This window comes from Histoplasma capsulatum (genome assembly GCF_000150115.1).
Source record: "Histoplasma capsulatum G186AR genomic scaffold supercont2.8, whole genome shotgun sequence".
In the NCBI taxonomy this organism is placed as follows: Eukaryota; Fungi; Ascomycota; class Eurotiomycetes; order Onygenales; family Ajellomycetaceae; genus Histoplasma; species Histoplasma capsulatum.
The window spans coordinates 873,639-897,471 of record NW_025544808.1 but is presented as its reverse complement, the minus strand read 5'-3'; the positions used below and the strand labels follow the sequence as shown (position 1 = coordinate 897,471).

Here is a 23,833-nt window from a genome sequence, read left to right as displayed (position 1 = left end):
TTTCCTTTGTTAACCGCTCATAAAGGAAAAAAAAGAGAAAGAAAGAAAGAAAAAAGAAAAAGCTGCTTGGATTTTCATCATTCTAAATTTTTATTTGTCTGTCTCCTCCTCACTAAGGAAGACTTTATTTTCTTGCTTCCTCATTCATCCATGCGTGCTTTCTCTCCATATCAAAATGATCCATGCCTTTGTTAAGGGCCGTTGATTCATTTGAGCGGATGTTGAAACAGGCCAAGATACAGATATACTGACCCGAAGATGGATGAAACCAATAAATGGATGAGAAAACGTCAGCCCCAGCATGCATCTCCCGGGCAATGACAATGACGGTGGAGGACCGACCTGCTTGTCGATGACGGAAAAAAAAAAAAAAAATAACGGTGAGATTTTCTTTTTCCTCGCCCCAGACAATTCATTCGCCGTTTTGCTTTTGCCCAATCCTGCTTGGGGTTGATGTTGATGATTTCATACATATTTTTTAAGCTTTGAAAGCAACGAGCGGTTTCAAATGTTTAACTTTAAATATCTGGGCGGTTTAGTAACATATTTAAAAGGGCAACGCTGGAGGGGTTTGAAAGGCTATGTAGAGTTTTAACAGGTTTACCGAGTACATGCCTAACAGAACAGACTGACTCGAACAGGCCGACTGGACAAAGTTGATGGAAATGCTGAGATAACTACATATCAGTACAACTCAGCACTAAGGAACCGCCATTCATGCCGCCCAGAAAATTGATACAGGTCGAGAATGGACTGTATATGCGTAGTACCCTTCGCCAAGCTAGTATGGAGATAGATCTATGGGCTCCCACAAACATTATAATTTCATAGGTCCGTAAGGAAGCTATCGATCTGTATCCGGAAACGAAGAGTAGAAGTAAGGAAGAAAAGGACAATTTAACACTAATTTGCTGGTGTTTTGTAGTTATTTTTCTATTTTTCTATTTTTCTACTTTTTTCATATATATTTTTATAATTTTTGTATTTTTTTTCCCTTCTGATCTATTGTGAGTGTGTGTGTGTGCGTGTGTGCGTGCTATTTGGAAGGTACCCTCCGTCTTCCGCGGTGCGCCGCCCTCCCGTTCCCCGGTTCCCTCTCATCCAACTATCCGCTACGGCCAACAACTCCAATCCTCCCCCCAACCTGTCCTACTCCTCTTCCTAACCTATTTATTTGCTTTATTTTATTCCCTTTCCCTCTCTACAATGTCTTCTTTCAGCCCCTCAGCTCCTACCAGGAATCATACTCTTCCCCAGCCCCAGCTTCCGCGGGACTGAAAGGGAAGAAAACCCTCTTCCCTCGTCCGTTTTCATCTCGACCGCCTCCAGCCTCTGCATCCCCGAATCCCGTAACCCCCCTATTGTATTCTCTATACACTATTGGCGTCTCATTTGTTGCTCTCATTTTGTCCTGTTTCCTCTTCTCCTCTCTGTGTTCCGCGTCGGCAACTGTAGAACCCGCCTCCTCTCATACGTTGCTACTTTTTTACCTACCTCTTTCCGCCTCGATAACGCCCCTTCGTCCGAGACAAACGCCCATAGATAGCGGTGTGTGTGCAACCCCAACACTTCGCCTAACTCCGTCTGTGAAGGGAAGAAGCATCAGAAATTCCAGTTCGAAATATTTCAGCGCACGAGGAGCAAGAGACCCATTCCCCGTTTTTTTGCCGCTCAACGGAGATTCGAGTTGTCGAGTTGTCGAGTTGTCGATCCGTTTACCGATATCGAATATATACCCTATATATATCTATATATATACATACAGATTTTGCCTACAGGGTGGTTCTGGAGACAAGCTGAGGAAGGTCCTCGCGTGAGGGATTACCCAGACAGCGATCGGCCTCGCTGTCTTCTATATATCTCTAACTTCCGGCTTGAGTCTGTGGGAAGACGGAAAGGGAATTGTGGTTACGAGGGTTATTTTCCGCATAACGAGGCAAAAACGGCGGTGGAGTGGATGTGAGCGTGTGAGCGTGTGAGTGTGGACAGGGACTAGACATTGTTCATTATTTCGGCGGAGACGACAGATCCGGGGCTGGGAGAGCCGAATACACCCGTGGAAGGGAAAAGAACAGACAACGAAGGAAGGTTATTTGAGAGAGAACGCGTCTTGGAGAGGTGATGGCCCAATCCCGCACAATGGAGTCCCGCACGGGGCGGACAAACCAGCGTGAGTAGCTGCAGGTGGCAGACAGGCAATGCTGGCCCTTTGTTGAAGCACGTGTCTCCGTCCTCTCCTTCATGTTGCTGCTGATCCTTGCCCCTCATCTCATCATGCCATCTCACCAACCTCCACTCCCGCTGCACTTCCACGTACAATTGCGGACACTTGCCACAATACATCACCATGGCACATATCTTTCTCATTTACCACCATCTCCGCTAAACGACCATCACCTTTACCCCCTTCTACTGGCTACCCTTCCCCTTGGCCCCGCCTTGCTTGACCCTGTTGTTCCTCTTCCATTGGTCTGCCAAATCTGTTTTGCTGACATGACCCTCCCTCTTCTCCCCTCTAGGCTATAGCCCAAGCGGCGAACGACTCGTCGCCGGCGTCGTCGCCATGTCCTCCGACAAGTCTAAGGTACTCTTGATCCAGTCTGCTCGCCGCGGAGGCTGGGTTCTGCCCAAGGGCGGCTGGGAATTGGATGAACCGTCCGCTCAGCAGGCAGCCTGCCGTGAAGCTTGGGAGGAGGCAGGCGTCGTCTGTACCGTCCTGCGTGATCTCGGCAAGATCTCAGACATGCGGACCCCGGCCCAGGTGTCCCAGAAGGCTCCCAGGATACTGTATCAGTTTTTTGAGGTCCGCGTCGATCGGGAGGAAGCCCAGTGGCCGGAGATGCATAAGCGGAAACGACAGTGGGTTACTTATGCGCAGGCTGCAGCGGCGTTGGCGAATCGCCCTGAGCTTCTGGATGCGCTCAATCGCAGCTCTGTCAAGAGATAGCTCTTGGCCTTTCCCCCCCGGCTCCTTTCTTGATCCGGTTCCTTTGGGCAAATTGGAACCTCAACATTTAAAACACATATGTACCTATCGCCTGTTATTTATTGGCCGCTTATTGCTAATTTGTTCCAGCATCCCGTGGAACTTCCCGTTTTATTCTTGGAGACCATCTATATAAAACCTGTCGTTTCAACCACTCTCTTCCGCTAAACGTGGGACTGAAAACACCGAATTGGGCTAATTGGGCTTTCTGATAGAATCTTTCACTTTGTTTTATTTGGCGGTATCTGTCTGGAGTGGCTGTTGTAATTGTGCGGCAAAGTTTCCTCTTCGTCTCTTTAGGCAGTTAGTTGCCCTACCCTCCAAGTCTTCTAGGGAGAAGTCCCAGAGTGAGTCCGAGGCCGCGGCCAATGCTCCCATCTAGCCACTAGCAAGATAACACCTCCCCGTGTTATACGCACATGATATATTTCAAATTTCCCTTCGCATTTGGAATCACCTATTCCCGCTTATCTTCTCTTCTCTTCCTTTTCGTATCTCCGCACCAATTATTTCAAGCACCTTTTCTTCCTCACTTATCTCCTCTCCTCTAGCAAAGATCAACTAAACTTCTCGGACGGCTCATATGTGGTTAAGGATTAAAAAACCATCACATATCTCCATGTCTTCAACTATCGTTATTGTTCCACCACTTCACCCAAGTCCCATTTCTATGCCATGGCGAGTTCGTTTTCCTGATGGCTTCGACGGAAGAAACTTTCCCTGTTTTTTTTTCCCTTCCTTCCCCCCCCTCCCCCCCCCGGGGTCCTTTTTTCCCCCTCCCCTTTGGCTGGTTGATCTTGGGACATACTGTTTGTTCTTTACAGGGTTTGATTAGAATTTGGTGTAGCTCGCAGTATTTCCTCTTTCTCTTTTCTTTTTTCTTTTTCTTTTGGATCTACTCAAAACTTCCTTTTAGACGTTGCAATTTGCGTCGGTTCATTTTTCTTTGTTATTTTATTTATATTTTTTTATTTATATTTTGTTGGGCTCTATGATAGACTTTATACTTGCGTTCTGTTTTAGTCAAAGATAACATCCAACTCTGCCTCCACCTTCTTTCTAAATGTTCTACTTTGCAATAAAAGTTATTTGGAAAAACAGTCCCAAGCAAAACAAAGCAAAACAAAAGAATAAACAGCATGATCCTTGTTACTTGTTGGTTATTCACTACCCTTGTCATTTTGTATTTTGATTTGTCTTTTGATGTTCATCTTTAGTGAGTTGGGGCTTTTGCCATGTCTCAGAGAGCTGGGAGTGAATGAGTGAGATGCAGTTGTTTATTCAGCACTAGTATTCTCCATCCAAGGATACCTTTCACAAGCCTGTTGCAAATGAACACATGAAGTGAACAGACTGGTATGTTTTTCCATTGAGCTTTTCCCCCAGGTTGCAGTATCAAAATCCTCTCTGAAAGTGTGGGATATCTTACTAAGGAGGATTGAAAACATGTTCTTGATATATTGTTGAACAAAATCTTCTATATAATTATAGGTAAGGCCGCTCTAATTCCATCTTTTATTCTGAATTCTTTATCTACAAAAATTGGATGATCTTGGTTAGTTTGCTTTACTATCTATGGATTGATAGGGAAACCATTGAAGTGTCACAAATTTCAACATCAAGATGTACAGAGGCACGGTGCGCTGTCATCTCCAAACTGAGAGAACAACATAATCCTAACTGTTGCAAATCAACTCTCACTCAACAACAGCATAATTCACATTCGCCCAGGAACGTACTGGGTGACTATATGCCTGTTCCTCACTCTGTACAAAATGTTATGCCTTGATGCCGTTTTAACTGGATTGCATAAGCTAAAAACTCACATGGAAAAATCAAGGGGGAAGGGCTTTATCTTCTGAAGTCAAAAGAGAAATAGTATAAGCACTCATTTCTCATCTTGAGTGTAGGCTAGAAAGCCTTCTCTTTTGTATATCATGAAGGAGCTGTGAGGTCATAACTTTGCAGAGCTGAAATCGACAAGGAATGCATGGTCAACATTTGATCTCATAATATTTCATGATAACAGATCACCATGCACGATGTTCATATTATGTAGGTGATCAAGCCGATCTCACAAACTCTGGGCTCCAGCGGTGGTAACCCTAGCCTTGTCAATAGTGCATCCATCAATGTATTTGAGCAAAAGTCGATGAATAGAGTCTTCTGCGGTATCTGCCCTCAGCCGTCATACTAGGGATTGGGGGAACTTCCGTTCCATATATTGTTTTTGAGCTTTGTCAAGCTTGAGCCAGCCATGGCAGCAAGGCCCAACCACGCCGCCCAGTTTGTTCTTGATCAAGTAATTGTACACTTGACATTCAACAATGAAGGGATCCTTCTCCCCTTGCAAGCCGCCAAGCGACCAGAGATCTACTTGGAGTTCCTACGAAGTATCCATAAAATGGGAATCATTATGAAGAGCGAATCACTCGGATTTTATGTATACATGTACGTTGTTGTTAACCATATTTCACCCTGTATCTGGTCAGGCTGAGTTGCAGCTTCGGCATCCTGCGCTGTAAGCTGCTACACATCTCGAGTAAGAGATTCTTTGCTATGCTCAGTAATGCAAGTAAAGAAGAGTGTTGCAAAATATTTACTGGAAATTATCCACCTTCTGCCCTCACTGTATTTGATGCCTTCGCTAAAAGGACTGACTCTCCATTGACGCTTTTTTGGTTGAATGTTGCCGATAGGTCATTTGCAGAATATTGCTTATCAGACTGCTGCAGCACATCACTCTCCAATATATACTGTATCTCCCCTATCTTGGAAGGTAATTCAAGTCGATCACGCTCCCTCATACTGACCACAGCAGAGGACCCAAGGGAGACAGCCCACCGGACGACCATCCAGTTTTGTATGAGTTCTTCCGTCATTATGTCCTGTCTTTCCACATGTTCCATCATCACTCTCATCAAGGTTTAGATATCGTTCATTTGACCTGGTTCACCCCTGGGTCCAGGGGTAGGCATTTCTTGCCTATATCCGTATTCATTCTCCACATCTTTCAAGTTCTTTTTGGAGGCATTCTCCTTTTTTTAAATCTACCAATTCAATTTCAATTCTTTTTCCTGTGATCAAAGCTTCCTTGGCCTCTCGTCAGGATCCTTTAGCCTGTCAGCGTAGCAGCTCACGAGACTTTTATACCTTAGATAATGAAAAGAAGTAGTAGCGGAAATATTTGATTAATTAAAAGAAAAACAAGAAATCTGAGCCATAAGCTGTTCGACGTTTAGGTGGTCGTATTCCGGGTTCTATGTAGTTGGACTGGGGAGAAATGGAAAACCAAAACTATTATCCAATTGAGCACCCTAGTCCTAATCGGGTATCTTCATCAAAGCTTCACCCGCCCCAACTGCTCTCCAGACATCTTGTCACCAACCCCAAAAAAGCTCTCCACCAGACCATCTTTCCGGTACGGTTTCGTACTTTTAACTACCTGCGCGCTTCCGTCACCCCTCTCATGAATACGGAGTAGACGGCGCTCAAGGACCATACCACAAGGGAGAAAGCCAGCCTTTGCACGGCGGCTTTCCCGTCCATCATGGACTATGATGAAATGGACATTGAGCCCCAGGGGCCTCAAGTCACAGTCAGAGAGGTAAATAAGAAGAGTAGAAAAGGAAGAGACCAAAAAGAAGATCCATCCTAACGAATATAAAACCACAAACCAACAGGCTGAACCACATCGTGTTGACTTCCGTCTCAGCTCCGTCGACCTCGCCTTCGCCAACTCCCTCCGCCGCACCCTCCTCGCCGAAATCCCCACCGTCGCCATCGACGTCGTCGAAATCGAATCCAATACCTCCGTTCTCCCCGATGAATTCATCTCTCACCGCCTCGGCCTCATCCCGCTCAACTCCAAAAATTGCGACGCCGACATGGAATACTCGCGCGACTGCGACTGCGAGGGCGGCTGTGCGCGCTGCGTCGTCACCCTGCAACTGCAAGCGCGCTGCACGGGCGAGGATATTATGAAAGTGTACGCGCGCGATCTGGTGGTCGTCGGGGATCGGGCGAATGAGTGGGTGGGCAACCCGGTTATCATGGATGCGGAAGGAAAAGGTCCTGTGATTTGCAAGTTGCGCAGGGGCCAGGAGATTAAAATGACGTGTATTGCGAAGAAGGGGATTGCGAAGGAGCATGCGAAGTGGGCGCCGACTGCGGCGGTGGGGTTTGAGTATGATCCGCATAACAATTTAAAGCATGTGGATTATTGGTATGAAGAGGATCCGATTAAGGAATGGTATGTCCCCCTCCCCAACCCTTCTCTTTTACTTTCATTCTATAATTATCATTGCTATTGTTTTCTATGCGAAACAAGCAATACGCAGGAATTCATCCCTTATTTTAAAATATTTTACATCGATATATCGACATCGATATTAACTACATGCGTCACCTTCAACAGGCCCATCTCTGCAAACGCAGAATGGGAAACCCCGGCCCAACCTGACATGCCCTTCGACTATGACGCGCAGCCCTCCACCTTTTACATCGATGTCGAAAGCATCGGCAACCTTGAACCAGACGCCATCGTCCAACAGGGTATCACTGTCCTCCAACGCAAGCTCGCAGAGATCATTTCTGCCCTAACCGGCGCGGGAGATACGGATCGCAACGGCGCTACGATGAACGGCATCGGTGAGGATGGTGGCCGTAGCCCCGACGCTTACGAGCCACCTGAGGGAATGGATGGTGGCTACACAGCTTATGCGGCTAATGGTGTTGGCGGGGCTGCTGGAGGTGGGAGTGTTTGGGGTGGTGCGGGCGGCGCGACGCCGTATGGGGCAACACCGTATGGGCAGGGATTTGGAGGGTTTTAGGTTATCGGTCTATTGTGTATTGGGCTTTCTTTTGAAGAAGGGGCACCTTTTTCTTTGGGATTTTTTTTTTCTTTTTTTTTTTTCAATTTTCTTTTCTTTCAATACATGTTATGACTCTCTGTGTTCTGGAGTTTGGCGGGGCTAAAAAGGGGGTTTCTATTATTGTTTCCAGCTATTTCGAGATAAGACGAGTGGGATTGATATACGATTACCCCTTGTTATTTGACTGGTGTTGGCGTGCGAATGCACAATTGGGGATGCCCTTTGACTGGAAGGACTTCAGAAAACTTCAAAATTTCAGGAAAGTGGGCCTCAGGATCTGCGTGACAAGAGAAGCGAACAGAGTGACACCATCAAGAAAGAAAAATGGACACGGTAGCAAACTGACTGGAAGGGAGGTGTTGGGGACGCCGGATCGCGTCTGTCTTGAACGGTGTCTGGCTCTACGAAAAGCGAATCTTCTACTACCAGAGGAAAAGGAAAAAGGAGGAACTGAATACCAGCATCTTAAGGTGATGAGGGGGTATAAAGGTTCGAATTTGGCTCCTCGCTGTGGATGGATGAATGGATGGATGGACGGGGCATGAAAGAGGAACGGGAATGTAAGGATAGAGCACAGGCTTCCTTTCCCCCAAAGCTATATCATATCCTCTGGCAAATCGCCCGCCTCCTGCCACTCGATCTATATTATTATGCCATGCAAAATCAACGGCGCGAAGCCGACGCGCTCGGCGTCCTCAAAAGGGGTGCATAGAAAAAAACTCAAAACGATCAGACGCCGTTGTTCACACTCGCTCCCACATGCACACCTTGCGGCGCTTTTCAAATTTCTCAGGAAAACACATCGCCTGAAGGACCAACTGCTCGGTTGGTTGGTAATTGGTGCTTCCTTTTTAAATTCAATCATAAGAGGAAGCTGGATGGAGTCTTAGGTTGGCACGGAAAATTGACGTTGATGTATATCTTTCATGATACCTGTGATCCTGTGTTTATACCCAACTTCATCGAAGCTGATTTGCTTGGTTACGTTGAAACTTGAATCCTAGGAAACTACCTGCATACGAACAAACATACCTGTATATTTTATAGCGCCAAATCATATCATCGATGTTCAATGTTCCAGCAAAAGGAAAAGAAAAAGGTTAGCTAGTTGTACTGCGCTTCATAAGCTATTTTCTGGTCATTTCCCACGTGAAAGTAATAAGGGTTCTCTATAGTTTAATCTTCGGCCGTCATTCAGGCCATCCAGGGCAAAAGGCATTCTATTCCCCTGCCCCCCTCCCCCCTTTTTTTTTCGCCCAACTAACGAGTATTGGGGGGGGACAGGAACAGACTCCATCCATACAAACGCCTCCTCCACTCACTCATTCGCTTGATCCCCTATTTTTTACTCCAAATTAAAATTTCCTACGCATTACCAGCGCCTCGTAATGACTCAAGAAAGTAAAATGCTTAAACCTCCAGTTTCTCCAGCTTCTCCTCGACACCGCCCGCGTCCTCTTTTGGTGGACCGCCACCGCCACCACCAGGGTATCTACTACCCTTATCCTTTGGCTTCTTCTTCTTCTTCTCCGGCTCCGGTGGAGGCGGGTATGCTTTCTTCTCGATCTCTTGCCAGTCAGGGTTAGCTTGGAAGGAGGCCTGGACGGGCGCGAGGAGCTTGTTGAGCGCTGTTGTCACTGCGGCTTTAAGAAGTTGTGGGGTTAACTGATTTTTTTATCAATAGGTTACTGTTAGTATGGAAATGTACTGGTACATGTGTAAATAGTGGTGACAAACGCAAAACAAAAATTATAAGGAGCAGAAGAAGAAAGGGGTCTCACTTTATCATCCCGATAATCACTCTTCACATCCTCAATATTCCAATAAACAATCGGACCGCCCTCCTCCTCCCTCCTCTCGACCACAAAGCTCCCTTTCCCATCATCCCTCTCCAACGCACTAACAGGTAGCAACACATACTCCACAAAGCCAATAATCCCATTCCCCTCCGTCTCCTTCGGCACCGCATAGGCTTTCTTCAACTTCTTTTTCACCACTTCCGGCGCATCCAGAATATCAATCTTTGAATCTGGGTCCGACGCCGACATCTTCCCGCCCGCCAGCCCGGGTACCATGGGACTCATGAGGTGTGCGCGCTCCTTATAGCCCACGCGCGGCAGCGTCTCCATCGCCAGCGTGAAGATCTTCCGCTGATCGACGCCGCCAAACTGCGCATCGACATCCAGATGCTCCTCGTCCAGCGCCTGCATGAGCGGGTATATCAGGCCGGACAGTGGCGCGTTGTCGACCTGCTTCACGACCTCCGCGCCGGCCTTCTTGGCATCGTGCTCCGTCACGACACTGCTGAGGCGGAACAGGTCCATGGTGTATCTGGAGGAGAGCTGGTAGTCGCTGCCGAGAACGAACTCGAGCTTGTCGATGGGGACGTGGATGGCTTCGAGGAGGGCGGTGATGATATAGCGGTAGTATTTGGCGCGGAAGTTGACGAGGTCGATGGGCGCCTTGAGGTTATCGAGGAAGCCATGGATGTCTGCGAGGAGGATTTTGACGTGGCAGCCTGCGCGGAGGAAGTGGGCGAGCTTTACCATGGGGCAGATGTAGCCGCAGTGTGGGCGGCCGGTTGTTGCGGTACCTGTAAAATTTTGTTAACGACGAAAATAATCCATGTAATTTTTCACTATAAATAACATAAAATCAGGCATTGGATGAGGTTCCCTTCGTTTTTCTTAAAGGGCATTGTATCCCCCCCTTTTTTTTAAAGTAGAAGTGAGTGGAGGGGTTGACAACCATACCGAAATAAACTTTCAGAGGGCGATTTTGTCGCAAGATGACATCTTCGATAATCTCTGGCTTCAGGACTTCTTGAAGATTGTGGTAGATCAGATCGATCTTCTCTTGGGGCGATAATTCTTTTGCCATCCTTGGGCTGTGGGAGTGAAGAGCGGCGGCGGACTGTGGGAAGCAAGAGGAATCGAACCCGAGTCACGGAGCAGATTGCGGGGAGAACCTGGGAGCAGGCAGACCACGTGATATGAGGTTGGCGGAACAATTCTGCTACATCTGATACATAGTACACGATCAAGGAGGTGGCTACAGGAAAACAATCTGTAAAATCACCTGAACAATGGCTTCTTTAAATATGTATATATGACTTTTAGGACGACAAAACTTGTCTTCTCGCGTTTGAATCGTCTCATATCATACTCCCTGTGAATCGGCCTATCCATACCTTCGGTTTCGGCATACGATATGCACCACATGGGACATGTGCTGTACATGGGCATATACTAAGCTAGTAGAGCGGGTTTCTATACCCATTGGTCATTCAATTATTACTACCCTTGAATACAACAGCTAGCTAGACAGCCGGGCAGGCCACCAGGAACACCTTGTCTAGCCTCATAGCAAACATTTCGTGTCGGTGGTGTCGGGGGTAACTCTTCCAACTTGACCAAAAATATGTTCACAAATATAGCCCATCCTGAGGAAGAAAGAGGAGGGCAAATCTCTACACATATAAATATGCCCATACTTCATTACTAGCGTTCTTTTCGTCCCCCAATTCGGTTTCGTTGAGTCCATTTCAATGTACATGTACTCTACAATATGGAGTATCATTCATCATCGGGCCGGCCAAAATACGCAGTTTTGGTGACTGCCGTGAAATCTTGCATTTCCATGGCGGGGCGAGGACAGGATGCAGATCTCAACATCGACGGAGCAATCCTGAGTACTGGTTCAAGTTGTTTATCGTCATACCTTCAAACATGTTATTGCGGTTCTGCAGTGAATTGACGCTTTCCTCCCCACTGCAGCTCATCAATGTTCGTGATGGCCATTAATTCTGCATCCTTGATCTAGGCACCTGGGGCAGAAGAGCTCATTTACCACCAGCGTCATGCTGGAAGGCACGAACCTTCCAATCCAATCCCTCCAACACTCGAGAATGACACTGGGGTTCTTTTCTGAGTTAGGTACCAATGCTCGCCCAAATTTTAGGCATCAGTGCGTTGAGGTCTTGCAGCCTTTTTTGTGATTAATCCTCTCTTGGTTTAGGCTTTTAGAATGGAACGCGTGGGCGCTGATACCTTGATCAAGGCGATATGCTTTTGGAAGTTTCTGTTCTCGCTAGCGTGAGTGTGCAGTGCAATTCACGTGGCTCCTCATACGGGTGCTTGGCGTTTTCGTAGCAGACTCGCACCTGCCAACTCCCCCCCGTCAAAGTCGGCAGCAATACAATTAGGCGCTTCGATCCTGCGATTCCAGCATGGCTAGTAGTTCAGCACATTTATCCGCTCAGACGAGACGGCATATGCCAACTCCGGCGAGAAAAGGTATGCCGTGGCAACTCTCACCGTACCATAACGAATCTAACTATCAAAGCCCAAACACATCGAGGTCATATCAGCAACGTCACCACGTTGCGACGAAGCCGGCGCCTCACAAAGGCGTTGGTGGTTGATGAGTGGCCAAAGGCCCAGACAAATACCGAACAGGCATGTATGCACCAAGCTATATCGTCGGCGACGTAACGTAGTTTATGGAGGGTCTCACGCATCCTCAGCAGATGCAGAAACGAAGACGAAGGACTCTACTCCTCCAAATTGCTAATTATATCCAGTCGCAGCCAAAGTCCACGCGGCGGGTGAAGACCCCAAAGCGTCCTCGAGAAGACGACGAGGCTCCATCGTCTCATGCGTCTCCTCATCGACCACGAACGTCTGCAACCCCAATCAGCGAGGCTCGGGTTGAGCACTGGACGAAGAACGGAAACTGGCCAACAGAAGAAGAAGAGCAGACAATGGATCGGTTTCGGGATATCGTTAACGATGCACTCGCAAGAAAGCGATCGAGTTCCCTTAACCGCAAACGCTCAAACGCCAGCTTAAATACAGAAACAGCTCAGGCACAGACTCCAAGCAGCCAACAATTGCGGGATCAGAAGAGTGCACCGTATAAACATCCGCTGTTTGAAGATCAATTAAAGGAGTGTGACAGCTTTATGGACGATTGCGACGAAGGCATCAGCGCTCAAAGCAAAAGGATTTGTCAAACGCTCTTGAGAGCACCGCAGACACCACCTGAGCATACTCTCTTCTCTGACGATAACCTGTTCAAGAAGACGTGCAAAAGGATCAGAGGCGAGAACGAGACCAAGGTGATCCGCGATATTGCACAGCTCATTGTTCCTTCCGCTGAGATACTAGCCGATAAGGGAGCCAAACACTTAGAAATCCTTCGAGAGACTACCAATGCGTGCTGGGTCAACGCCGTCCCCTTTATCAGACCTCCCGGTTCTCGACCTGCTCCCCGTCCGCAGCCTGACTTTGGCCTTGGATTTAAGAGAGACGCATTCAATCGGGAACAGCTTCAGAAGCTGCGACCTTATATCGGCGACCCTCTTGCTGATTGCTCGTTAATGGCAGCTACGTATAATATGTATTTTCCATTCCTCACCAGCGAGGTCAAGTGTGGAGCAACCGGTCTTGATATTGGTGATCGACAGAACGCCCACAGTCAATCCGTCATATTACGTGGTCTAACTGCACTTTTCCGCCTGGTAGGCCGGGAGAACGAACTGCATCGGGAAATTACTGGCTTTTCTATCTCTCATAGTGATGTGGATGTGAGAATTTACGGCCATTACCCTGTCATTAACAGTAGAGATATCAAATTCTACCGACATCCAATTGCCGAATTCAATATCTCGCCAACGGCAGAAGGAGATCAAAGGTGGAAGGCATACAATTTTGTCCGGAATGTCTACGATTTGTGGCTCCCAGAGCACTTCAATCGAGTCTGCTCTGCTATCGATATGTTACCTGCTGACCTAAACTTTGAAGTCTCCGATCAGTCAGAGCTTCAATTCCTAGACCAGGAACCGGCTTCATCACGCTCAGGACTGTCCCAGCAATTTGAGGATCATAATTTAGCTAATGAAGGGGTGATACGGGGCAGCCGGGAACACGCCCAGCAAATTACACCAGACACAACGATCCGGTCTGAGCCAAGCAGATCCAAGAGGAAAAAGTAGAAGTAAAAACCGGCGCCACCATCTATACAGTGCTCAGGTATGATCGTTTGACTCTTTACATGCGACTCTACTCATGTATATATATACTCTGTGCCCTATCTGGAGATACAGATAGACAACCCTACAACCAAAGGTTTTGCGTAACCTGATTAAGAATAATATCTTTGAGAACCATTAGAGACTTTTAAATGTTCTTGTAATTCCAAATTGAGGAAATTTAATCCATTGACTCCGATTTAAAAGAGATCGTTGCTGTCGGTAGTGCTGAAATAAATCGAGTATTATTTGTATAATAACTTTTATGACTCTGGATGATATAAAGCCGTATAGGATCATTATTAAGTTGATGAGGATTTATACAGTATTCACCATGGATAAAAAGATTTGAATCTGATTTTATATATCTCTTCTATGTGAACCTTGCAACCACTCTTGTACAGTGCGTATTTATTGACCTCTCATTCACTGGCTCTTCTTATGGTGTGTATGCTGTGGTCACTGGAACAAAAATCGGCAGTCCATGAAATATTTTTGCTTTTGTGATGATGTCTCTTTATACAAAACAATGGCTGCTTCTTTTGATACTCTAACTTATTGAGCTGTGTCTGAGACGCTGCCGTCGTATTTTACTCTGTAATTTTTATTAATTGTATATCGATGGCCGCGCTTTCTTGAACCACGTATAGATAATCAATAAATTTCTTTTCAGTGAAGATGATATCGCCAGATGGTCAAGTTCGGCATCAAAGCCCCTAAGTGACAACCTCTGCACATTTAAATTCCTAGCGTGGAGGACGAAAACGCCTCGCAGATGCCTGGCACCAGCCACACACATGTGTTTTTCTTTTTCTCGATAACCGAAGGCCCAAGGGGGTGAAGTGTCTTAGAAGTTACCCCAGTCACGCCTCGCTGGAGCCAATAGCAGCCATTATCTTAGTCCAAAGCCAAGCATTCGTATAGCCACGCCGTTGCATGGCAGGGGTTCAATGCATGTTGTCGAAACAGAATTTTGTTTGACCCCCTTGAGAGGCCTGAGGTTCTTGGAAACGAACAGGTTGACAGTCAGAATTTGTGTGTACGGACCGTAGAAACTACTCCGTACTTGCGTGGAAGCGAAACGGCTCGGTGACGAGGTGAGCGAATCTTTGGGACCGGCGATCAAGGTTTTGGGTCCCTGAGATCCCAGAACTTTGGAAGACCGATTAGCTCGACTTGTGGCGGGAAACGGCGAATTGTCTCGACTCCTTGCTAGTCAACTGTCAGCTGAGTGGAAGGATTTATTTTCTGGTTTCAGAAGATGTCATTGCTCCGCTGATGATGTGTTTTTATTCTTGATGTCAACCTGGTTGAACAAGGAATCGGCGAGAATAGCAGCGAAGATGACTGCTTGGCCGCTGCATGGGCTGCATGGGCTGCATGAGCAGGGATCGAATCTGTCGCCTTGTCTCATCGGGAGGTTGGGAGCAGATGCAAGGGCAGCAGCGGGCGCTGGTCTGAGTCATTAGCCTGTCGGACGGGCAACACGCTAGCCCGTGATTTCAGCACGCGAGCAGCCAAGAGCATCGCAAGAGGCCCACTCAAAACGACCAAAACAGCACTAACAGGCCGCTAAAATGCAGCAGCTAGCGCACACACTCGCAGCGTCGCTGGGCTGCAGCTCTCCTTCCTTTTTTCAGCCGCCCCCGCCACCGCTGGCGGGATTTGTTGATATTTATTGATTCCCTTCTTTCTTTCTCTTCCCTCTGCCTCTCCTCCGCTCCACATCCCATTCTCCTGTTTGTTTGCTTTCTGGGTTTTCTGCTGAACATCCCGCTCGCCCACATCATTTACCCCTCCTCATCCTTTTGCATACTGAGTGCACCGTCAGAGCAAGTAGTACCTTTGTGCACCTTCTCGTCTGCTGTGTAAAGAAGCCCCCTGTGGCTATTCTCTTTCCAGGCTTCAACTCAACATGAAGCTTTCTTCGGGCTCCATGGCCGGTTTGGCTATGTCCCTGCTCTCAGGTTCCAAATTAGTTGCTGCTCAGACTTGGACCTCCTGCAATCCCATGGAAAAGAGTAGGTTCCACGATCACGAACCCCAGGTTGACGTTTTAGTTCCCCTGACCCAGTTCCGGATTCTCAGTCCAATTCCCTTTTGGATACCCTTTGACAGTTGTGGTTTTATTTGACTTTTTTCAAGATTGTGTCAGCTCAATTCATTTATTAACTGTTTTTTGTTTATACAGCTTGCCCTCCAGATCCTGCTCTTGGAGGGACGGCTGACTTCCAGTTCCACTCCGCCTCTGAGCGATTCGACGTCCTCGGGGGTGCTCCAACATATGGCTCAAATGGGGCTTCCCTAGCCGTAGCCAAGCAGGCGATGCACCCACCCTTGTCTCGAAATTCTACATCATGTTTGGCCATGTTGACTTTGTCATCAAAGCCGCCCCTGGCCGAGGCATTGTCAGCAGTGCGGTCTTGCAATCCGACGATCTGGACGAGATTGATTGGGAATGGCTTGGTGTAGACAACGCCCAGGTGCAAACCAATTACTTTGGAAAAAATCAGCAGGGCACCTTTGACCGTGGCCAGTTCCACGCCGATCCGGGCAATCAAGATGGCTTTCATACTTACTCGATCGACTGGAATAGCGATCGGCTTATCTGGCAGATCGATGGTCAGACTGTTCGTACCCTTACTGCCGCCTCTGCTGGTGCATCGTACCCGCAAACCCCTATGCAGATCAAGGCTGGTGTCTGGGCCGGCGGTGATCCTTCCAATCCTCCTGGAACTATCGGTATGTCACCCTCACACCATACTGATATGCGGACGACAAAGTACATTACATTTGCTAAGATAAGCTGATTCATTAAATTTCCGTCCCTCCAGAATGGGCTGGTGGTAAAACTGATTACGGTGCTGGTCCTTTTGTCATGGGACTAAAGTCCATTTCTGTGACTGACTATTCTACCGGCACCCAATACCGGTATACTGACCGCAGTGGTAGTTGGCAGTCCATTGAAGCCATTGGTGGTAAGGTCAATGGCCACGGAACTCCTGGCTCGGGCCCACAGGTAGAGTCTTCAATCCCCCCTGCAGAAGCCACCCGGCCCCCAACCACCAAAGGTATAATACACCCAAGCGAGTATCCTTGGGTTCCATCTAGCACCCTCAAACCTGAGAGTACACCGTCAATAACCTCGTTTGCAGGGCTCCCCAGTGAATGGATAGTCACAGACTCTGGGAGAGCCACACCGCCGTCCACGGCTTCTGTGAGTGAGCATCACCCTTTGCGACTCATTATTTATAATAGTCACTATTCCCCTGTTATATAATAAGTCCGTCTTTGCTAATTCAACTCGTCTTCTTTCCTTTACTCCTTCCAGAGCGCATCCCAGTCTGCTTCACGATCGTCGCCTTCATCTCCGGTCTCCTCTTCCGCTGGTGGCCCTGAATCGCCCTCAGCCACTGGTACAAATTCACCAAATGCCACAGTTGCTCCCGGAACAGGTGCAGCTAATCTCAATTTCCCTATCTCATACGGGGTCTCTGCTATTTGTGGCTTGATTGCTGCCGTCGCCTTCTTCCAATAGTAGTATTAAAGGCAATCCAACAGAAATGAATCAGCTCCTTCAAGACTTGAAGGGATAGATTACTGGACCATTTAGCGAAAGCGAAGAGCCGATTATATGTATTAATATATTTCAGGCACAAGGATTACGGCCGATCCTGGGGTTGTTATATGGGGCCGTGGCAAGGCGAGGTGGCTTTGTTAAGGAACACAAATATTTCATTCCACAATTGGACTTTGTGTGGGTGACTTTTCTTCTTGACACTGAATTAATAGCTCTAGACCGTTTTCTAGGTTATTGTTTTGCTTCTTTTTTTAAAGTATTATTATTAGTATTATTCCCCGGTTTGTTGCTTGGGCTCGGTTCTGGGCTAGGTGTTTGTTTGCTCCTTTCAGCTTCAGCTTTTGCTTGTCATTTTTATTCTTTTGTGGTTTTTTTTTTGATAAGATGGGGCTTGGGTGGAGATAACTTTTTTTCGAGCATACATACAGAGTAGACATCACCGTCAATATGATATAGGTCTTATCCCTAGGAGTTGAGGATCCTTCTTGATCGCGGTTTTGTGCTTTTCTTGCATGTAAAATACAGCTGGTGAATATCCTTGATTTTCATATAATGCACAGTACTTCCTAGAGTATGGTACTGCTCTCTCCAGAGATGAGATCTGGATAGACATGGTGGTTCCCATCGTTTGAATGAAAAACTTGCAAAATATAAAGAAAGGGAAAGAAATAATAATCATAATCATAATAATAATAACATCAATTGATTGCAGTGAGACTAGTTAAAAATTGTGAAAATGGAGGGCCGTAAATGATACTATTTATTCATAACCAAAAGAGCTTCTTCATCGCTGATGACTGGAGGGATGCGGCTCCCCGTTCTGGTATCATCATCACCCATCCAACAACGCAACCAACAACTTCTCATAATCCCCACCCGTCTCCTTCTCCACAACATCCACAAGTCTCTTCTCATACAGCCGCCGATATGCCGCCTTCACCTCCGCCACCCTCCCCCTCTCACGCTGCCAATGCAACCTCACCACCCGCGCAATCAACAACGAATCCCGCGTCCCGAGCCCCTTCATGCACTTGCGCAACAACCGCGCCTCCAGCCCCTGCCCATCCAGCGCCCCGCGCACAATATGCAGCGCACTGTGGCGCAGGCCCTTCCGGTCCGCCCGCGCCCAGATGGCCTTCACCTTCTTCTCGAGCGTGAGAGTCCCGTCGCGGAAGGCTGGGCGGGTCGCGGCGAGGGCCGCTGCGACGGCGCGGAGGTGTGCGTCGCTGCGGCTCGCGAGCAGGTGGACGAGCTCGGTCTCGTGTGCACAGCCCGGGTCGATGTTCTTGGGCGCGGAGTCCAGTTTGGTCGCGTCGGCTTCGACGAGCGCGTGGTCGAGGGGCCGGGACTCATCGTCCGTGCGCTGGGCTTTGAGGACCTGGACGAAGAGGGTGTGGTGCGGCCCGCTGATGGCGGGGCAGTTGGCGAGCCGGGTGCTCAGGTCGCTTTTGTAGGTTTCTTTGAAGGCGGCTTTTATGGCGGTGATGTCTGCGTTGGACCGGCGGAGGAGGACGTCGTTGATGAGGATGGCCGGGGACGTCGGGGTGGGCCCTGTGCCGGCTAGGGCTGGGGTGGCCTGCAGGGCGTTGTGGAGGTATATTATGTCGTTCTTCAGGGGCCCGCGTACGAGGGCGAGGAGGGTTTCACCGAAGTCTCGCTTTACTTTCTCCGCGATGGTGTCCTCGAGGTTCTTACCGATGTCGTGCCGGTATGTTTTGCGCAGGAGCGCCATGTGCGCCGCGTCGGGCTTGGAGAGGACCTGGATTAGTTTGGCTTCGTCTGTGTTGAAGCTGCCGAATGCCTTTTTGATCTTGCGCGCTTCTTCGCTCATGTCGCCGGTTGCGATGTGGGACGCATCATAGCCTAGGGAGGGGAGATTGGTGTTTTGAGTTCCCACCGGTGCACGGTAGCCGGCCGGCTGTGGGTTGCTTCCTACGGCGGGAGGATATTGACCGGCAGCTGGTTGATGGGGGTACTGGCCTGTTGGAAGAGCGCCATATGGCTGCTGCTGAGGGGCAGGGTATGGCTGCGGTTGGCCTGCAGGAGGTGGCACCTGGCCTGGTGCTCCAGCGGGATATTGTACTGGAGGGGGGTAGTAGGCCGCCTGAGGAGGGTATTGGCCTGGCGGCATATAATATCCTTGTGGAGGATATTGCCCCTGAGGAGGTGCTTGACCTTGTGGCGCTGGGGGATATTGTCCTGGAGCCCCTGGAGGAGGGGGTTGGCCGTAAGGTGGGTAACCATAGCCAGGCTGCGGCACCGGCGGCTGTTGCTGCGGTTGCTGCTGATGAGGAGCCGCTGAGCGGGTGTTATAGGAGAAGGGTAAGTGAGTGAATTATATGGTGACAGGCGGTACATAAATTTGGGTATGTTTTGCTTCTGGGGCACGAAAAGACCTTTTGTCTGATGAATCATATTGAGACAAAACAGCAATGGAATTACTACACACCTACAGGCGGGTTCTGTTGTTGCTGATGCGCTGGATCCATCTTTAACCTTCCTGCGACAAAACAAGGGGGATGTGTTATGATCTGTTATCGCAATAATAACTGGGCAGATAGAGGGGTATCTCGGTTTTCGTATCTGAAAGACGAAGATGTGGGCCGAAAAAATCAAAATCCAATGACAGCACCGCAGGCAGATATCACCGAAGAAAAGGAACTAACGACGATTTATGAAGAAGGCAAAGAAGAACGGGATATCGAAGAGCAAGAGATCAGGGGGCTGAAATAGCTTCCCCTCAGTGGGGATATAGCAGGAATACCTGAGATATATCCATTGTTCTCTCAAGCCCGCAAAATGCGCCCAATCCATTTCCAACCCTTCCCTCAAGTCATCACACTTTATTGCTCACTGGTCGCAACCTGAGCTGCTCAAGAGAAACCCCTCCTTCTGCACCCCGGTCATCAATGGCCTTGGGGGTCGAAAGTTCAGCCACAATTGGTCGCCAAGGAGCTGGCATGATCCAATCAACAGTACAAGGCTGATACCCACCATTGGCCCAAGGCTGACAATTTCTGGGCAAGATGATCCCTCGCCCGTCGCAGCACTTTGCAAGTTCCCTTTCTGATCTACAGCAGCGTACCTGCTCGTATCAAACCGACAACGACAAACGATGATCTCCAAGTGCTGTGGTGGGCGGCACAATGCGCTGGTCGTTAAATACAATCCCAATGGTACTTCAATGATCCAGGGGATATATCCACAGCCACATGGTTAGAGATGCATTGACCAATGACGGGTCTTTTTTTCGTTATTTTAAGCACGATTGGATTCTCGCCTTTGCAATGTTCGATTTGAGGTCCCGCTGGTAGTCAAAGATCCTTGCATGTGCTCGTACCTGACTGATTTGGGGCTAATTTAGAGCATCGCACCTAAAGTTTAATTGCGCCCCTTTTGAATATGACTTTCCCCCCTCTGTTTTTCAACACATTGGTGATTGAAGGTTGAATCTACATGTCACATTCTTCTCTGCATGAAGATGGATGATGAGCGTATGAACAATCTAAATTGCATGGAGAGATCGTATAATACAAATGAAGGTAACTATCAATAAACACATGGGGTGTTACTCATTCTCTTTAATCTCGCCTTTGCAAGTTACATTCAAGAAAGAATATGGGGGTGTGAGAACATCAGATATCGAATATTACATTTCACAAATATCCTCTTTCCCTAACCAGTTTCTTGCCCCGCTTCCACAAACACCATATTCAGCTCCTCGCCAGGACTCAGCGTCACGTCAAACTTGAACGGCGGGTCTTGACCCGCGGGCCCTGCAGGCTCCATCGGCAATAATCTCATTGAAATTCTGCAAGATCCGCGACATCTCCAACATGGCAAACGGTTGTCCCAGACAGATGCGCGGACCGCCATTGAACGGGATGAAATGTCACGGCCTCGGTTGCCAGCCAGCCGTCCAGCGTTCCGGTATCCAGGAGAGGGGGTCGAAATAGGGGATGGGCCGCTTCTCATCGCTACCTGCGTTGCCTGGGGCCGGTGGTGGGGAGTCATATAGGTCACGCCGCCGCTGCATGTTCGTCGTCGAGTAGAAGATGCGCGTATTGTTAGGGATGCCGATGGACGAGTGGCCGTCGGGTCCACCGCTGCGTGGCAGGGTGGTGTCTGTTAGCGCGTGGCAGACATTGAGTGGCACGACAGGGCAGTGGCGCAATGCCTCGTTGAGCACAGCCGTCAGGTATTTCATCTCCTTGAGGTCCGAGCAACTGGTTTTGCGGCTGGTGCCGAGGCGGTCGAGGAATTCTGTGTGGAGCGGGGCGACTACCGTTGGGTTGTGCGAGAGCTCGAAGAGACAGAAGCAGAGGGTGGCAGCGGTGTCGCGGCCCGCGGGAAGGACGGCGACGAGCTGGTCGTGGATTACTTTGCGATCCTTGGTGAAGTGGGCGAGGGCGTGGAGGAATGTGTGCTTTTGGAAAGTTTCTTGTCGAGCTCTTCGGAGCTGAGAGGGAGGACCTCATCGATCAATGGTTGCATGAAATCGTCCATTTTCTTGAGGTTTAGGCGGAATCCCTTGCTGGACAATAGGGGGCTGATAGGTCTGCAAAGAGGGAAACATTGGTGTTAGCTAACCCACTAGACCAATTGTCTACACTTTTTTATCGGGCGTTGATGGGGAGTGCAAGGTGTGTTCCCACTTACCCAGCTCTAAACAAAATTAGACTGGTGATGGAGAACATATTGGAATGACTCCGCGACAATGGTTTTCGGGTCATCCAAACTGTCAACAATTTGACCGAGGAGGTAGTCTGTGGCAGCACTGAGAGTAAAGCAGAAGAACAGGGCTGCGACATCGACAATCGTTTCCTCCCCAGGCTTCTCATTATTCTTTTCTAGATGAGGAATGAGTTTCTGGATGTGCTTCTCGAAATTCTCCGTATCGACAATTCGGTCTCTCGCAAACATGGGCCGGATCAGGTGGCGCGATCTCGACCACAGCTCGCCGTTTGTTGCGAAGATGCTGTCGCCCAAGAACTCCTTCCATTCTTCATGGAAACGCTGGCCTTGATGATTGCGGATGGCACTCTGCACCATGGCGGCGGTGCCGGAGGCGTGACGGATGAAGTCTCTCGAATAGTATCAGCTAGTGGGCTGGCCGTATACCAGAAGGCCGAACCCCGGAGTCGATATGCCTAATTTACATAGATCCACGGAAGCCCAAAGGAGAGAGAAGACGGTTTACAAGCGGCAACATCGTGATACTAAAATAAATAAGAAGAGCGGATGGGAGAAAGCTGACATCATGATGTCCAACGGCGGGGAAAAGCACAGGGTGCGCCGACTGCAGCTCCAGAATGGACACTCGGCTTCACCGGGGCATTATCAGTTCAGATATCCACTGCTGTGCTTGGTAAGTTGGCTGCCGTCAAATTATTCATGGTACCGACGAAGCGAGGTCGGCCATGTATTTAAATGTTCCTTTTCTTCTGGGCTTCTCCCCAACTTCCAAGACGCTTCTCCAGTTCAGACACGGATCAACGGCTCCATTTAGGGTCGGGGGCTAGTGGCCATACGTACGACTCGTATTCCATTTCGTTCATGGTCATAGGCTCAAGGGCGACCCTTTTGAAAGTGCGGCTTTCATTGATGTTGTATGTCAAGCATAACATGCGTGACCCTTTTCGCGGCTACTTGTGCTGCTTTTCCTGCCCGTTTTTCAGCACTTCGAATTTTTCTTTGCTTGTGAATCTTTCATATATCAACTGACCAGCTTAAGACCCTACACACGCTGAATGCAAAAAGGGGATGGATGTGGAAGTTGGATTTGTTTTTATTTTTACTTACCAGCTTCTAGCTTCAATTTTGTTTCTTATGGCTGAAGTGCGAAATGCACCTTGACAGGGTTCAACATTGGCCTGGATCTTCGTGCTTTCGTCTCAAGTTATACCGCCATTTTTTGAACATGAAACGTGCTTGTCTTGATTACCTTACGTTCGATGATTCCACTTTAAATATTGGAAACTTTTCGCGCAATGGTTTACCCCTTGGAAAAGCTCAGCAGCCGTTCTTACTAGTACGCATCAAACAGAGTACACAATTTGAATGTGCATAGGAGAGGAATAACGACCGGTGACGGGAATTGAACGGCACAGTATTTAATGAATTTTCTCACATCATGCCGGGACCTTGGATATCAATGCACATCACTGTACGTTACAATCAGTAGAAGATGCTCCTGACAGAACGGACTGTGTATTCGGATCACTCATCTTGATGAAACCACATTGAACCATCGGACGGCAGCACTTCTACTATTTCCCTCTCGCACTCATCCCCTTTGCTTCTTCGCATCCACTTATCCTGGCCCTACCTTCCTCGCAAAAATCCTCGATTACCATGTGGCA

The 23,833-nt window shown here is 48.5% G+C and overlaps 9 protein-coding genes across 9 annotated transcripts; 4 read left to right on the top strand and 5 right to left on the bottom strand.

Moving 5' to 3' along the window:
- Positions 1-1,878: 1,878 nt before the first annotated feature.
- HCBG_06102 (NUDIX/MutT family protein) lies at positions 1,879-3,139 on the top strand (the record flags this gene model as incomplete). Its single annotated transcript, XM_045433151.1, has 2 exons — positions 1,879-2,170; positions 2,520-3,139. 2 exons carry the CDS (start codon positions 2,122-2,124, stop codon positions 2,945-2,947), a joined length of 477 nt encoding a protein of 158 aa, XP_045286319.1.
- Positions 3,140-4,501: 1,362 nt separating this feature from the next.
- On the bottom strand, positions 4,502-5,868 carry HCBG_06101 (uncharacterized protein; the record flags this gene model as incomplete). The annotated part of the gene is made up of 4 exons (XM_045433150.1): positions 4,502-4,519; positions 4,726-4,752; positions 5,181-5,372; positions 5,617-5,868. 4 exons carry the CDS (start codon positions 5,866-5,868, stop codon positions 4,502-4,504), a joined length of 489 nt encoding a protein of 162 aa, XP_045286318.1.
- A 668-nt stretch (positions 5,869-6,536) lies between these two features.
- On the top strand, positions 6,537-8,405 carry HCBG_06100 (DNA-directed RNA polymerase II polypeptide; the record flags this gene model as incomplete). The annotated part of the gene is made up of 4 exons (XM_045433149.1): positions 6,537-6,593; positions 6,670-7,238; positions 7,404-7,790; positions 7,991-8,405. 4 exons carry the CDS (start codon positions 6,537-6,539, stop codon positions 8,403-8,405), a joined length of 1,428 nt encoding a protein of 475 aa, XP_045286317.1.
- On the bottom strand, positions 8,355-10,758 carry HCBG_06099 (tyrosyl-tRNA synthetase; the record flags this gene model as incomplete). The annotated part of the gene is made up of 3 exons (XM_045433148.1): positions 8,355-9,525; positions 9,642-10,453; positions 10,614-10,758. 3 exons carry the CDS (start codon positions 10,738-10,740, stop codon positions 9,271-9,273), a joined length of 1,194 nt encoding a protein of 397 aa, XP_045286316.1.
- Positions 10,759-11,801: 1,043 nt separating this feature from the next.
- Positions 11,802-13,855, top strand: HCBG_06098 (uncharacterized protein; the record flags this gene model as incomplete). Its single annotated transcript, XM_045433147.1, has 3 exons — positions 11,802-11,826; positions 11,920-11,954; positions 12,389-13,855. The coding sequence occupies 3 exons, from the start codon at positions 11,802-11,804 to the stop codon at positions 13,853-13,855; spliced, it is 1,527 nt and encodes a 508-aa protein (XP_045286315.1).
- Positions 13,856-14,783: 928 nt separating this feature from the next.
- HCBG_06097 (uncharacterized protein) lies at positions 14,784-15,273 on the bottom strand (the record flags this gene model as incomplete). Its single annotated transcript, XM_045433146.1, has 2 exons — positions 14,784-15,103; positions 15,198-15,273. 2 exons carry the CDS (start codon positions 15,271-15,273, stop codon positions 14,784-14,786), a joined length of 396 nt encoding a protein of 131 aa, XP_045286314.1.
- A 333-nt stretch (positions 15,274-15,606) lies between these two features.
- Positions 15,607-17,941, top strand: HCBG_06096 (extracellular cell wall glucanase Crf1; the record flags this gene model as incomplete). Its single annotated transcript, XM_045433145.1, has 5 exons — positions 15,607-15,912; positions 16,083-16,633; positions 16,726-16,962; positions 17,047-17,108; positions 17,223-17,941. The coding sequence occupies 4 exons, from the start codon at positions 16,249-16,251 to the stop codon at positions 17,427-17,429; spliced, it is 891 nt and encodes a 296-aa protein (XP_045286313.1).
- A 362-nt stretch (positions 17,942-18,303) lies between these two features.
- HCBG_06095 (annexin) lies at positions 18,304-19,960 on the bottom strand (the record flags this gene model as incomplete). Its single annotated transcript, XM_045433144.1, has 2 exons — positions 18,304-19,769; positions 19,921-19,960. The coding sequence occupies 2 exons, from the start codon at positions 19,958-19,960 to the stop codon at positions 18,304-18,306; spliced, it is 1,506 nt and encodes a 501-aa protein (XP_045286312.1).
- A 1,060-nt stretch (positions 19,961-21,020) lies between these two features.
- On the bottom strand, positions 21,021-22,523 carry HCBG_06094 (cytochrome P450 alkane hydroxylase; the record flags this gene model as incomplete). Its single annotated transcript, XM_045433143.1, has 3 exons — positions 21,021-21,897; positions 21,945-22,029; positions 22,153-22,523. 3 exons carry the CDS (start codon positions 22,521-22,523, stop codon positions 21,364-21,366), a joined length of 990 nt encoding a protein of 329 aa, XP_045286311.1.
- Positions 22,524-23,833: the final 1,310 nt, after the last annotated feature.